The sequence below is a fragment of the Enhydra lutris genome, unplaced genomic scaffold (assembly GCF_002288905.1).
Source record: "Enhydra lutris kenyoni isolate GAN:26980312 unplaced genomic scaffold, ASM228890v2 scaffoldscaffold13, whole genome shotgun sequence".
In the NCBI taxonomy this organism is placed as follows: domain Eukaryota; kingdom Metazoa; phylum Chordata; class Mammalia; order Carnivora; family Mustelidae; genus Enhydra; species Enhydra lutris.
In genome coordinates this window covers 22840982-22857170 of record NW_019154097.1, presented here as the reverse complement: position 1 = coordinate 22857170, position 16189 = coordinate 22840982, and the positions used below count along the sequence as shown (strand labels likewise).

The window sequence follows — 16189 nt, the reverse complement described above, 5'->3', positions numbered from 1 at the left end:
ATGATCCTAGTCTAACCTCCTTCCAGACAGGGAAACTGAAGCAGAGGTATGTTGATCACCTGAGGCCATACAGGTAGGATGGAGGCAGAGCTGTGATTCTGACCTAGACCAAATCCAGTGACTTTCCCACTAGAATACATTGCCAGTCCCAGAGCTGACTCACTAACTTCAGACTTAGCCAAGGTAGCATGAATATTAATGATATTGACAAGATATAGCCACAGGTCTGGAGTATAAGTGCGCATTTTGCTGAACAGCGCTCTTCCTCACCACCGCCCTGCTTGTAAAATTCATCCAGGCAGCTGCTGTAATTTGTTTTGCGACCCCTTGAGGGGCTGTATGTCCTGAGTACAAATCAACAGCCTAGTCAGGGGCAAGAGAGAGCCCTGAGTTTCCTGCTAGGCTCTGCCTTCCACTTCCCTCCTACAGAGCTGGGTAACACTTCACTTTTAAGAGGCCATTAATTAGTACTAGATTAAAAGTACAGCTACTTAAGCATGACTTGCCTTACCCACAGGAACACTGTAGGACTCCAGCCAAGTTTATCCTACTGACTGGAATAATGGAGCATCCCTCTGTGGACTATCTCAGGCTGTAGTGCACATTGGGAGTGACCCTTACAATCACTTGGGTAGTGCCTATCCCTGACCTTTGAGGAAGTCCAGGTAAATAGGACACTAGATTTCAAATATCTTAGGAAAAATGGAAATAATTTGAAAAAGTAGGCACATTAACATCATTTATCATTATATTACTTTTTTTTTTCTTTTCCGGGCACTTGGCATAGTGCCTGGCCCACAGTAGGTACTCACAAGTATTGAACGACTCATTTCTCCAAAACCATAAATTCTATATAATTACGCAGAACGATAAAGGGAAGCCAGGACTTAACCCACCTGTAAGTCATTTGTTTGCCTTTAGTTTCTCAAATACCTCATTAAAGAACTTACCTAAGAATACCTTTTTATCCAATGTAAGGGAGCTGTGTTAAGAAAACTAAGATTAGTGGACGCCTATCATCATTAGCAAGTCAAGTAAATGACAGCCAATTCAATACCTGAGGATATATATATTCTATGTTAGGTAGCATGCAAATTGTTCACAGCAATTTATACAATAATAGAAATGTGAAATAGGGAGAGTGGTAATAAAAAGGAACAGGTGGCCCAGGGGGAGGAAATCCCGGAGAAAAGTTCCAATTGGCAAGTAGGGAAGGAACATGAAAGAGGGCAAGTATCATTTGGAGGGCTTGGATAACCTCACACCACTTGTTTGAACAACTCAAGGAAAAGAGGGGAGTACTGGCTACCACTTACTGAGTATGCCCCGTCCTTTCGCATCTCTTATCTCACATTTTAAACCCTTCCTTCGGAAGATCATTTTCATCATTTCCCAGAAGGAGAAAGGTGAAATGCCTGGCCCAGGGCCACACAGAAGACAAGCAACACTAGAGTTTAATGGTTTTCAGAAAGTGTTCTGTAGATTCACAGGAGTTTTGCAAGGGTGCACAGGCTAGGTGAGGGAGCCCATTCTGCAGGCCCATGAACCTGCTTCAACCGGAGAAGCTGGTCTCTGATCTGCTTTATATAATAGACTTGCACTTAAGACTTTATTCGAATCAGGGCACCATTTGTTATAAATAAAAAACACACAATCAACAAAAACTGCTATAATCGAGGAAACTAGTTTCCTGGGGCTGTATGATGTATGTAATGCAGTCAACGTGGTAGATAATTGAAAAGTGATTGCACCAAGCACAGCCTAAAATATTCACATTGAAGAAATAAAAACATTCAGACAACACTTATGTCCCTTTTGGGTCAGCGGAGGCTGCTGTAGTCGAGGACCGAGGCACGAGTGTGGCTCAACAGTGGGTAGCCCTAAATGCCGAATACCCATAGCGATCGAAGGCCCTGTCTTCCAAAAGCATCGGCTAGAAGGATTCCGGCCCCTTGACGTCAAGCCAGTCCACAATAAACATTTCTGTGCTGCAAACTCTGCGCCAGAAGCCTCGACCAATGTTATTACCTTAGCAAGCCCCCCACTGACAGCAAGGACAGATCCCCGATGCCAGGTGCTATCACAGATAAAGTGGCTCTAATAACTAGTGTTGTTCTTTGTGATGCACTTTTAATTGGATCAATTTCCCCTCAATTATACAATCCTCGGACACCGGATGATGAGACCAATTTCATCTTTAGAACATGGGGCTTTCTCCAGGTAAAAAGCGCAAGATGAGCTAGTTGGACCTCACACTAATTGTTTCCCTTCCTATTCTTTGGCAGTTATTACAAGAAGCCAAAAAAAAAAAAAAAAAAAACCAGTGCCACCACCGAAAAACAAACAAAATAATTCTGAGTAGCCCAGCTGAGCAGATTCTGTTTCTTTTAAAAAGCAAGGTGATAGTTCTTTCGCTTGCCATCCGCCCGGCACCTAAGGAACAAACTATGTTGCTTAGTAAAACTAAAGCTGGAGGATCCTTGTCACAAATTCCCTCGCCTACTTCTGGTCTTTTTAAAAGGACAAGACTTCTTCCTTTTTTGAGCTCTGATTACAAGGATAAAGCAAATGGTAGAGGCTCAATTCCTAACACGGGTTGGTGATTCTACGTAGACCTTGGGGGCTAAGGCTGTACACGTGTGTGGAAGTAAGATTTGGATTTCTTTACATAATGGTGCCTTGGGCTGAATTTTGACTGGGGTAGGTCCTTAATGATCTCAAAGGATTCAGTGTCACATATGGCAGCAAAACAGCAATGGTACAACTTATCCCTCTCATCTCCCAAATCCCGTATTTAATTAAAAGACATGAACACCAGCAATGAAGAAACAGTTATCAATTATTTAATTCTGATAGAGGAATGGAAATAAATCTCAAAACCAAATATTGTGCAGTCACTTGAGGATAATACAGAATAAAGACCAAACAGTTGTCTGATGAAAATGAGATGTGTCCACCTCCCTGTTTGTTGACCCCGGCACGTGCTGTACACTTCTGCAGTCCACTCTTAGTACAGGTCCATGGAGAGAGGTACTATGAAAAATGACACGCTCTAGAGACTACTCAAAAGTGTTTACTGACTACGTTAGCATTTGTGTTTGTTTACTCCCATCTTTCTGTGCTTTGAAATAATTCCAATCTATACGATCCTATAAAAGGCAAGCGATTTCCAGGCTGAAGTCTTCAACACCAACCAGCTAGGGTTCGATCCATTCTCTGTCACATCTGCAATTAGAGACCAGTCCAAGATGGCACAAAACCCCCAGAACCAGGAGGTACTGCTTCCCAAAAGGAATGTCTATCTCCCTTGGTGGCACTAAATGAATGAGCTTTCACTCTGGTAAAGGTGAAGAGACCTGAGACATCATGCCACAGGGACATGACGTCTGAAATGAAAGATGGAGCAGATCCCACTGGAACATGCATACTAAATGCAGCAGAAGTGAAGAGAAAGTGTCACATATGAAGCACATTACAATAAGAGGGAAATACAGGACCAGGGTTATCAAAGCCAAAAGAGGGAAATCAACAAGGATTCAGTACAAGGGCAAATTTCAAATACAGGGGGCAAAAGGCTTTCTACTGAAGCCTCAGAAGTGCCTAAGTTCTAATCAAACTTCAGCTAACCCCATATCAGATGTCCTATTTGGGGCAATACATCTGTTAAAGCTCTAAATTTAGGAGGGAAATAATGCAAAAAACGAAACAAAACAAAACAAACAAAAAAACCCCACTAAAATACAGCTTCTAAAATTCTAGGACTAGCCAGCTGGCATAAAAACACAGGCCAAGTGCACTCTACAATACCACCGATAACCAAGGAAGAAGGGAGAGGAAAGTGGCTGGGAAGCAGAAGAAACCGTCTCTCCCCTCCCCTACGGGGTAGAGTATCTTCTCAGGTGGTAGCTGTAGATCTTGATGCAGTGATCCCAGCAGTCCAAGACCAAGAGCTGCCCTTTCGGGGTGAGGGCGATGCCCACCGGACACGTGAGCCCCTCTCGAATAAGGACACTATAGCCCCCACCCTTAGGAAAGTGGAGAATTTCCTTCCGACTGCTGTCGGCCACGATGAGATCGCCACGCGCATCCACACACATGCCGGCAATGCAGCGGAAATCCTCATTCTCCGAGAAAAAGTGGCTAATCTGGCGACCCAGCTGCCCGTCGGGGCCCACCGAGCCAATGGAGAAGCCACCCTCCAGGTGGTGCTCATTCTGCCGGTTCTCCAGGTTGAGGCCCAAGCCCTGGGTGAAGTAGACGGTGCCCTCGGCGTCACAGGTGACAAACTTGGGCCGCACGGCACTGCAGAGGCAGCTGTATTTGACCACCCCTGCTCCTCGGTCAACGGTGAAGCACCAGAGCTTTCCACCTTCCACATCAGTGACCACAAACTGGCCGGACGGAAGGGCTGTGATGCCCCAGGGTTTGCTGAGCTGGCTCCTGTGACAGGCCACGCAGTGACCGTCCAAGGTGTACACCTTGAGGGAGTTGTCGTAGCTGTCAGTCACGCCGATGAGCCCGTGGCAGTTCATGGCCACTGAGAGGGGAGTGAGATTGGGCAGATCGGCCCCAAGGAAGCTCAGCACAAAGCTGTCAATGCCGCTAGGGCTGCGGCGGATCTCCTTCAAGAACCCTTTCCGAGTGAAGACTTGTATACGGTAGTTGCCTCGGTCAGCAACCAGCACTTCGCCTTGACTCGTCACGTAGAGACTGACCGGAAGGTTGAACATGCCTGGCGTGCTGCCTTTGGCCCCCATCTTCTTGAGAAAGAGGCACTGCTGGATATTGGCAGTGGTCTCGGAACCCCGCTGCTTAGCAGGAGAGGCCCTAGGGCTGGCGACCACTTCCTCAGGGCTCATGTCCATCTCTCTAAATGTAACGGAGGTGGAGGCGGCAGAGGCTGCCGCCTCCACGGCCCAGGAATCTTCCATGTTGACCGTCCGGGGCTTTTTAACCGCCTGCCCGATTTGGAGGGGACCGACATGGCCAACCTTGAGAAGCTCCACATCCTGCAGGGTTAGCTCCCGGGGAAGGCTGGCCGTGAGTTCCGGCTCCTCCTCGTCTGCTGTCTCTTCCAGGAGCGCTACATCTGCCTGCTTGATCTTGGCCAGGAAGTAGTCACAGCGAGACACAGCCTGCACCTCTGCAATGTTAAGCAGGTAGCTCTGCTCCTCGACCACCTGACTGTTGGCCTTCTCAACCTCAGCCAAAGAGCCCGTGAAGAACTTCCGGGAGCGAGCCAGCTCCTCCTGGACCCTGCGTTCCTCATGGCCGTACTCCTGGAGAACCGCTTTATACCGTGCTTGAAGGTCCTTGGAGACCCCTTCCAAGGCCACCTTCCGGCGTTGCAGCTCCCCCATGAGCTCCCGCAGGCGGGCCAGCTTCTCTCCAAAGTCCTGACGCCGCTCCTCAGCTGCTTCTTTGACAGGAAGCGTGCAGTGGCCGGGGGGCTGGTGGTCCGCCTCCCGGCAGGGCTCGCACACCACCACGCCGCAGCTCCGGCAGAACTGCCGGGGCAGCCGTCGGCCACAGGACCGGCACATGAGCAGCCCCACAGCCTCGCTGAGCCCGGCTGTGTCGATGATCTTCAGCACTGTCAGGTTGTCCGTCAGCTGGGTGAGGCTGGTTATGCGGGTAATCTTGCTGCAGAACGGACAGCGGACACCATTGATGCTACTAGCCAGGAGCTTCTCCAGGCACTGGCGGCAGATGGTATGGCCACAGTGCAGGAGCTTGGGCCGCAGCTGCTCCTCTGTGAAGGACTCCATGCAGATGGGGCATTCCAGCACTTCCCGGAGGGCGTCCAGGTTGAGGTGAGAAGCTGCTGCTGCTGCAGTGGCCATTGTGCTTCCCTTGAGGGGCCTGCTAATACAGCCCAGAACCCACCAGCTTGGCATTCATGCTCCAGAGGGTCAAATCCTGCTAACGAGAATAAGAAGCGTTTACTCCACTGCCTGTATGAGCTAATTCACTCAAGAAACATGAAGAGAATAGCTACCATCATTCATTCAGCTGCTGACTTATTTAACAAGGGTTTAGTCCACTCCATTAGATGATGGTGATACACAAGGAAGTAAAGCAGACAAAGCATTGCATAGTGAGTAAGGAATCAGGGTCTGGAGTCTCTGGTATTTAGTTGTGTGACCTTAAGGAAGTAACCTAAACTTCCCAAAGGTCAGCTTCCCATCACCCATCCATACAATCGAAGCGATAATGGTGTCTATTTAGTTTTCAGAAGGGTTCAACAGGATGATGAATATGCTGCACCTCGTACAGCCCACGGCAAGCAGGATGCTTGATGAATGTTAGTGATCAGTGATGTCGACGACTCAATTTATATTAGGAAAAAAGCATAGGAAAATTACATACAGGAAGGGATTATACACAAGTTCTCTGGGAGCACAGTGGATAGGGTAACAGTTCCTACAGGAACTGGGGAGGGCTCCCCAGATGCAGGGACACTTCTGAGATATGTCTGGAAAGAAACATGGCCTTGAGGGATAAAGGCATTTTAAGCAAAGAAAACTATGTGAACTAAAACACAGAGCCTCTTTCATTATGTTATAGAGAGTTTATGGTGCCGTGTTTGGGGTCCGAGGAAGCACACATGGGAACAGAAAATTATGATGATTAGCTTTAGGTGATCCGTAAAACAATAGGTAAGGGAATACATGTATTTTTCATTCATCTGTCATCCCATCTACTCACTGATTCACCCAACTAAGACTAGGTACCATGTACTTTACTGTACTAAGTTCTCAGGACACAGATCCTGCCCATCAGATGCTCTAAGTTTAGCAAAGGACATAAGACATGTAGGTAAATAATAACCAAGGCAGAAAACAGTATCATCAATAAGATACAAACTCAATTTGATGGAGGCTAAGAGGCATTCACTCTAATTTGAAGGGAAACAGAACGGTATTGGACAGGGTCCTGGATACGTGGAGATGGGGGAAAGGTAGTACCAAACAAGGACAGTCTTACCAAAGGTTAGAGAGAAGAGAAAGAGCAAGAACTTCAGTGCATTAGAAAGAGAACAGGGAGGGCGCCTGGGTGGCTCAGTGGGTTAAGCCGCTGCCTTCGGCTCAGGTCATGATCTCAGGGTCCTGGGATCGAGTCCCGCATCGGGCTCTCTGCTCGGCAGGGAGCCTGCTTCCCTCTCTCTCTCTCTCTCTCTGCCTGCCTCTCCATCTACTTGTGATCTCTCTCTGTCAAATAAGTAAATAAAATCTTAAAAAAAAAAAAAAGAGAACAGGGAACATGTAACCTCTATAGGTTTGTTTCCATAGAAAATGAAATAATACCACCTTCACAAGGTGAATGCAAGGATTAAATGAGATAATACAGGGAGTGTATAAACTTCCAAGTTTTGGCTTAGCACCAAAAAAGTCTTGGGTAAATTTTAGTTCTCTTTTCTGTCATTCTTAGGTTAAAATTGTGGGACAATATAGTGAGACCAGAGTTATCTGGTTTGATTATGAGAGTGATGATAAGAAGTCTTCAGAGCCGAAATGAGACCTTCAGATTTCATTCTGATGGGCGTAGTGAAGCAACACATGTTTTCAAGCATGGAAGTGATAAGGATCAAAGCTTGAATGGAGTAGGTGAAAAGGCTGAGAAACTAGTTTGGAAAACTGCTGTAAAATTGCCTGGGGGAGGTAATGGGGAGCCTGAACTAGGGAGCAGGTGGTGGCAATGGAAAGATGCACTTGAGCAAGATTAAGAAGAACAATCACCAAGATGAGTCGATGAAAGAGGGGGAAGTGGTGCAGCTAAGAAAGCCAGAGACTCAAGCCTGATGATTTAAAAAACAGTACTGCCTTATCAAGACAGTTTATTTTTGGCCTGGAACACCCCCTACTTCACCAAGTACAAGCCATAAATACTCCCACCTACCTTGATCCACATATGCTCATGAAATAGAACAGAGATCTCAGTGCTCTGCAGATTTATGTCAGTGTCAATTTATACCCCAAATTAGAATGAACAGACCTAGCAAGGTGAGGCATAGGGACCAAGTGCAGCCCTTCTCAAATGCAAATTCTACAGCTGTGTCCTTGCAGTCTCCTGATAATGCAGATGGTCAGCCATCAAGGAGAAGAGGAGGACAAGTTAGCCTGGTTTAAGGATAATGCAGCAAGGTAAGAAAAGCTTTGCAAATGTCATCAACTTCTTTCTCCATGCATATAGAAGACAGGAAGTCTATGCAGAGATGCATACTACGGAATCTCCCCATACTTACTCTGCACGGTGACCTGACAAATATTCAATAGCAGACACACATAATTTATCCCAAGTCAATCCCACCTCTCTGAAATCTGACTTCTCTTCCACCAGAAGGGAACAGTAACCATCTAGTACCTTCCATGTGCTGGATACTGCACTAGATACTTTCTATACTTAATCTCATTGAATCCTCCTAATGACCCCACAAAGCAGGTACTATTTTTATTATTTTATGATAAGGAAACGAAGGCTCAAAACAAGTGATTCAAGGTCACAAAGCTCAAACATGCTGAAACCCTGTAGTACAGATATCTTTAACTTTGTTTAACCCAGAATTACTTCGAGTTTTAGGGCTTTTTCCCCACTGTCATGTAACACTTGTTGACAAGTGTTCCCTAGACCATTCTTTGGGAGATGCTGCCTTGTAGAATGTCAGTTTCTCCACAAAAACGAACAATACTACTGTTACGAGATTTAGCCCCAGTGGAGCCGTTGGCTACTCTGATTTATTAGCTGGGTGACCCACTCTCACACACCAACCTTGTAACCCATTATGACTCAAATTCATGTCTCAAGAAAATAACACACCATCAAATACCATGAACCTATAGGGTCTCGGGTGAATATGTGAAACTTACTACTGAATTCTTAGATGCCATAGGTCTGGGCACAGTACTACAGAAATACTGATGAAAACCTGAACTCAAAATCCATGCAAACTTTAGTTCTAAACCAACAGCTTTAGCTCCTTCCATCATCTGGCACAACAGACTGAGAGCAACATTTGGTGTTTAGATCCAGAGCGTGCTACCTTCCAATGCAAGGGACATCTGTTCTTCCCAAAGCTGGCCCTGCAGATCAGCTAATTAGACAAGTCTGCCAACTTGTAAAAATACTAGCAAATTCTTTCCCCAGCTTTCTGGAATATCATACCACCTCCTTCAATTAAAAAGCTTCTTGCCTCCTCGTCTAAGCTATCTACTTAAAAAAAATGAATTTACTATGCCCACATCCATATCCCAAATTATCTCAGCTATCTGCAGCTTCGCTAGGCTCCCTAAGGCAGAAGAGAATGTCAAGGATTCCTACTCTAAAGCCAGCGTGCTCTGCCAGGGAAACATGAGTTCTCATCACTAAAGCATCAGGTAAACGGCCTCAAACTTGGGAAAGGCCTGAACTATGTCTCCCCTGTCTGTGACCCATAAACACTGCCTTCAGCAGGATCCCAGCCTGATACAGAACCATATGACAGGCAGATACATTCCCTCTCCTCAAGAAACACACATCTAGCCATTACTGTTAATACTAACAATGATTCAGATGGCACGTCAATTCGAACTCAGTTTCCCTCAAAGGACCAGAGGGTGACAAGAATTGAGACCATTGCAAGTCTCTCCATTAGCCATGCATTTTCTGTCAGCTATAAACTCTAAAACCAATCAGAATGAACCCTCAACATATTATAATAATCTTGTCTGCCTTCATGACACCTTAAAGATGCTTCCTGTTGCGTACTCTGTACCGTCAATTCTTGAGCCCTCACCTCACTGCTCTGATTTCACGATTAATACCGCACTTCCCCTACCAATACTAGCCCAGCTCTTCCGCTCCAGATAAGAATCTACCCCTCAAGTTGTGTTTACTTCAGCTGCTCTCAGACTCAGGAATATTCTATAGTCACTACCTAACCAGATCTAGCCGCTGCTGGCCCCCCCATGCTTTCTCCGGTCCATGATTTAAATAACCAGGAGAGCAGAAAAAAATAAAAACCAAAACCCCGTGAACCCTGAAGTCAGGCAGAACTGAGATTAAATCAGCACAGCCATTTACAAGTTGTGGGACAACAGGAAAGTTATTTAACCTCACTAAACTGATCTTCTTACTTTATAAAAAGCAAGAAACTAGGGATAATGCAAATCAAGTGCCTAGTCTGGAAAACAGCAGGTGTGAACTTTAAAATGGTTAATCATAATTTTAATAAAATCAGCAACAGTATTAACAGCAACAACTAGTACTAGTATTAACAAAGCATCCAGTTTACAAACTACATTTTCAAAGGGATGAAGAATCTTTCTTTTCATGGCAGATAAAAGCACATAAAGATTAATGAAAGGACTGGCCAGCTTTGAAAGAATTTGATCAAGAACACTAGGAATCCATGCTAGAAACTGATGCGCAAAGGAATTCACAACTTCTCTTGCCCAGAAAATGAGCTCCTTCTAGCAGGGACTAAATATGGAATATGCTAGAGTTAGTAGTGATCTCAGAGAGTAGAGTAGATGAGTAAATGGAGATCAGAAGAGAGCTATCAAGAGCTCATTAATCATACGGCTAGAACTAGGACTAAAAGGTCACTGGCCGTGACCAGTATTAGACAGATTAAGAAAGCAGGTTCAGCAATCAAGCTTTTTGGATTTCAGTCCTGGCCTACTGCTCACTGTGGAGACTGGGACAAGTTAACCAACCTCTCTGGTTCCCAGAAGGGCTTTAAGAGAGTATCTTCCTTACAAGGTTACTGTAAAGGTTTAAGTGGGATTCTGTGTACAACGCACTTAGTACGGCACCAAGGGAGGCGTACAGTTAACTATGCTGTATACAATACGTAGCGGCAGCCACTACCCAGCCAAAGAGAAAAACCAGCACTTTTCAACAGGCATTCTGTACCCAAGATATCAGATATGTAAATTTTAAATATAAAAATTCTGAGCCTTCACTAGAGAGTTTTACCTGATCTCAGAATCTAAAGATTAGAGATGACCAAAGGTCATACTTGGCAGCCTCTTGAGGGCTTAGGCCATCAGCAGAACTGAAGAACTTTAAGCAATTAATCACACAAACCTTTACTGACCACATACTACCAGTCCAGCTCCATAAAACACTATGCATATAATTTTCAACAAAACCAAACACGAACAGAGCTCTTTACCTAAAAACTAGAAAACGTAAAACAGTACTACGTTTCCTTTCCTAAGACATGAAGGTCCATCCCACCACGTCGCATTTCTGTTTTGACTGGGGTTTTACAAGGCTTATAACATTCCCTTTCTAAACTCTATTTATTCCTCTTGCACTTGAATGGAATGCTAACCAAGTGCATAACCATCTCCCCAGTGGAGTGGCCGGCAGGAGTGACTTTAACAAAGTCTGAGAGGCCCCCACTTGACACTCACCTAGTTCTGTTGTGTGGAAGAGAGTCTGGAGTTTAATTTTACTCAGGGTATTTAAGGTTACCTGCTAAGAGTTAAGAAAAACTCAAGTAGGAGCTTATAGGGAAACACAGGCATAACCGACAGAGCTGTGTACCCGTCTGAGACAAACAAAACAACCCAGAAGGAAGAGTTTGTGGAAAAGGAAACCCGAATTACAATATGTCAAGGACAGGTTAAATCAGTACTAGTTTGCTGGAAAGACACTTGCCAGTCTCTTCTAAAACTGCAGGAGCTAGAAAGGTTCCCTTGCATCTTCCACAAACACTTAGGTAATATCAATGCTACCAATGTGACTCAGAGAATCTAGGACAAGGGGAAAAACAGTCCTTTCTCAGAGGACCTCCAACTCATCTCCACCTGCCCACTTGTCTTCCAGTTCTTCTGCATACAACACATGCTCACTTAATAATGAGCTTTTAATGAAAGGATCCCCTTTAACAAAAGGGGATGGGAATTTGGGACAGACTGGTGGGGGCTGCTTAAGCTCACTGAAACTTGGCAAAACAACCTTCAGTTTCCTTCTAGCAATGTCTTCCTCTTATAATTACCACCACTTAAAAAACAACCATTTATTGAATGTCAGGTACCTTGTATTCTCATAATAACCTTGTGAAATATGTGTTATTCCTCTTTATAAATAAGGAAACCAAGGTTCAGAGAAAAGCAACCTAAGGACTCAAAGCTGGTAGGTGGTGGAAACTGAGGTTCAAATCCAGGCGTGTCAACTCGCAGTCATAAAACCACACTGACTCAAAAAATCTGTTACTCTTCCGAAGCTGATGAGGCTCCCGTTAGCTCTAGGCAGTTTGGCTGAGAGGTTAGTAAAGGTACCTAGGAATGATTTTCCAATCAAATTATTTGTTATATCAGAAGGAAAAAAAATAAAGGGAGTGTCACAGAGGCAGCACATCAGTGTGCTCAGACAGTGATCTACTTGAAGGGCTTTGTAAACTTGACTACCAAACTCTCCAGACATAGGTGTATGGGCTTTAAGTGTTGGAAAAGCCTTTCTAATAAAACTAGTATAATACTACGTAGGAGTCAGACATAACTGGGCTCACATCCCCACTTTGCCCCTTGCTCTGTAGCCTTGAGTAAAGCGTTTAATCTGTTAGTTTTCTCATCTGCAAAATATGGAATATCTACATTGCTGGCAGGATCACTCGCAGGATTAATAGAGTTAATGCACATAATAAACAATAAATAGTTATTATTATTTTTAATAGATTGAGGCTGGTAAGAAGTGTTTGTACAAGGTCACCTGGTAAATGAGCAGCAGAGGAAGGATTTTAGACTTCAAGCCTCTTGAGTCCCAGGGTGATTCAACTGCCATTACATATTTTCCATAGTGGTGTGTTTGGATGTCCCAGCTAAATTTCCTGCCTTCTGATGCAGCCCTACTATGTTTCTGAACTGGCTTCAGCAGTGCTACAGCTAGTCCTGGAGCAGACAGTAAATGCTGTTCTGTCCCAGGGAAAAGAAGCCCAAGAGATCATTTAGAAGCAGAAGTTATCTTCCAGAAGACGAGAACCTTCAGCTTCAGTCCCCCTATGAAGTGTTTTTTCAACCAATGGCCTCTATACCTACCCTTTAGTCTCCAGCACCTCATCCTAACCTCAAGCTCCTCCCCTTACCTACCTACTGGTCCTGGTCTAAGAGCAAATCACAAACAAAGTCCAGGGTTACTACCTACGTAATGAGATAGTATTGAGATAGCTTTGTCCCAGTCTAGAGTTCAAATTGATAGTCAGTGATACTCACTGGGCAGTCCTTTCACTGAAGGGAATGCACTGAGATAGTAAGACTAAGCAGACCCCAGCAAGGGGGGGGGGGGGGAAGAAAGAGGGAATATACAGGATTACAGAGATCTAAATATGAACCTGGCTCTGCCATTCCTAGCTAAACAAGTCACTTCCTAAGACTGAGTTTCCTTATGTATAAAACTGGGTATAGCAGAGCCTGCTTAGTAGTGTTGTGATAAAATTAAAATTACTAAAATATGAGTGCTGTGCACCAGACACTAAGCACCGTGATTTACTTCACTGAATCTTCATAATAATCTATGACGTAGTCTTGTTATTAATACTTTATAGATGAAGGGCCAAGAACAGGTTAAGTAACTCACTCAAGATCACAAAGCCAAGTAGAGATAGAGGCAGGATTGGAATCCTGGAGTAGAGCTCCTCAGCTTTGGAACTATTGACAGTTTGGGTCAGATAATTCTTTGTTCTGAGGGGCTGTCCAGTGCACTGTAGAATGCTCAACAGCATCCTTGGTGTCTGTCTCCTAGAGGCCAGTAAACCCTGATACCCCGACTGTAACAGCCGAAAATGTCTCCCGACATTGCTAAATGTCTCCTGGGGGACACCACCTCCCTAATTAGGAGTCATCTCTTTAGAACTTGCACAGGACTAAATACTCAATGTTCCTCTTTTCTTGTCTCTCTCTCCCAGCCCAAACACTTCACTCACGGAGCCACTGCCTCTTGAGCTGTTGGGCTATAACTAACCTTATATAGGATTAATTCAATCTACTTATATAACTGGTAACGAAAACAAGGCCTGAGATCTTGTTCTACTCATCCCCTGAAGGTCTCACATACTATCTGCTGTCACAGCTTGGAGTGATAGCCAAAAGGATGCTTAGGCAGATGACCTTGAATAGTTTCCAGTTTTGTGGCTTTTTAACCACTCTTTTTTCTCCAACCAAGCCTACAGCTTTCAGAAGGCCCAGGGCTCACAGTGAGTGGCAGTTCCATGGGTGCTTTGTGATAAGTGATCTCTGGTTAGGGAGGGAGGCAGATTCTGCCCCTAACAGGGAAAGTCAGGCTCTGATCTCTGAAGACTTCTGACCTTGCCGCTGAACCCTGAACTCTCCCAAACTTCATACACTGAAATCCAGCGCATGCATTATCTCTAGGTCCTTAGGGCTCTAGCACTTCCTTTGCTTCCCATGCAGACTTCAGGAATATCCCTTTAGCAACCCAACACCAATCCATGTATCTATTCAGAGTCCCCTGATTCTATAACCCAGTTAGTACATCTCCATCCTACCCCGCAACCCCCCTAAATTGTGTTCCCAACCGTTTTTACAATAGAGAATTCAGCCTTTTGGGCTCTCCATTGCAGCCCTCACCAATTCTTCACCCATTCACTCCAGATCCCTGGCATAGCTCCTTTTATGTCTGTTTCCAAACCTCTGCAGCCTTCAGCCCTGCATCCCAGCATGACACCCCAATTACACAGCTCAGACTTCTGCCCTACAATCTGAGCCCCTAACTCTTGCATTCCATCAGGCAAGATGCCGTCCTCAGACCTGGGTCCTTTCCCTTTTATCCACCCCATGTCATGGGTTGCCTTCAAACCTGAGCCAGGCCCCCTCTTGCTAAGAGGACACTGCCTCTCACTGACTCCCCCATGAACTCACCCCCTCAATTTTCTCCAGATCCCATCTGGAAGATGCTTCCTCCTTAGCAATAAGAATATCCTCAGGCCCTGCTCTCTCATCTCAGGTTTTGCCCCTCAAACGCCTAGTGGTCACCAGAGTCCCTCAAACCTCCCGAGATGCGGCACCCCAAGTCTCATCAGGCCCCAATTCCTTCCTGTTTCCCAAATTCTGCACCCCCAGATGTCTCCAGGGCCTTCGGACGCCCTCCCACCGTCCGGATGCTGCACCCTCTCTCCTCAGGGCCCCCACATTACCTCAGGCCTCCCGAGATGCTACACCGCGGATTTTGTGGGAGCCCCTCTCTCCCCTCGCGGCAGAGCTGCATCTCTTTTGAGCTCCTCTGCCCCATCGAATCCCTCCCGAGCCTGCTTCTCGCAGCCCCCCCCCCCCCCCCGTCTTACCCCTCCGATCCGGTCCCCAAATCCTGCCAGCCGGGCGTGGGCCGGGCCAGCGCAGTCTCCCGCCCCGCCACTCAGTCACCGCCCGAGACTCCGGCCGCGGTCCCTGGTCCCGGACCCTCCTTCCCGCCCCTTACCTGACCGCCCGCGGCTTCGACGCGTCCACCGCCGCCAGCCCACCCGCCCGCCGCCCTCTGCGCACGCGCCGCCGCGCGCCCCTTGGCGGGCGCTAATTCGTAGAACCATCTGTCCATCACTGCGCCCCGCCCCGGAGGCATGCTGGGGTTTGTAGTCGCGCGGGCCAGAGCTTTCGCGGCCCAGCGGCTGTGTAGGGGCGGGCTCCCACTGGGAACCTCCGGGCCTTTGGAACGCGGCCTGCAGCTTTATGTCCCCATTATGCAGACTGGGAAACCGAGGCAAAAGCAGCCTGCCCAAGTTCCCTCAGCGAGTCCGGGGCCAAATCTTATCTCCTGTGTCTGACTGCAGATACCCGTTTCGTTAACCCTTCACGTCCAGCAGCAGGCCAGGGGAGGCTTGGCTCCGGCAGAAGGGTCTCCCGGAAACGCAGCTTGCGCATGTGAGGAGTGGCCAGGGAAAGAACCCCCGCCCGCCGCTCGCCACATGCCACCCAGGGGGCAGGCGCAGAGCCTGGACTCGCCTAGAAAGGCAGTTCTTCTGGCTCCACGTTGCTTCCTGGGACGCCCCGGAGCCTAGACGCCCGAGGTGGACGCAGCCCCCCAGCTAGGAGTCTTTTCCCTGCACCGCTGGAGGCCTCAGGAGAGCTAAATAAATAAAGAAAGAAAGAAATGGGCGTTCTGCACTTGCTACCCCTGCTGTCTCTGCAGAGCGAAGCTCCGCTGGAACCCAAACCCAAGCCCTCAGCCCTCGGCGGCGCCCAAGTGCAAC

General features: G+C 46.6%; 2 protein-coding genes across 4 annotated transcripts in view; one reads left to right on the top strand and one right to left on the bottom strand.

Annotated features, from left to right (window-relative positions):
- The window catches only part of LOC111145742 (astrotactin 2), an 867423-nt gene that overhangs the window by 651357 nt on the left and 199877 nt on the right, over positions 1 to 16189 (top strand). The window lies entirely within an intron of this gene.
- Positions 2828 to 15460, bottom strand: LOC111145743 (tripartite motif containing 32). The gene is made up of 2 exons (XM_022500916.1): positions 15421 to 15460; positions 2828 to 5919 (listed from the first exon to the last, which is right to left on the bottom strand). The coding sequence occupies exon 2, from the start codon at positions 5895 to 5897 to the stop codon at positions 3876 to 3878; it is 2022 nt and encodes a 673-aa protein (XP_022356624.1). The 5' UTR covers positions 5898 to 5919; positions 15421 to 15460; the 3' UTR covers positions 2828 to 3875.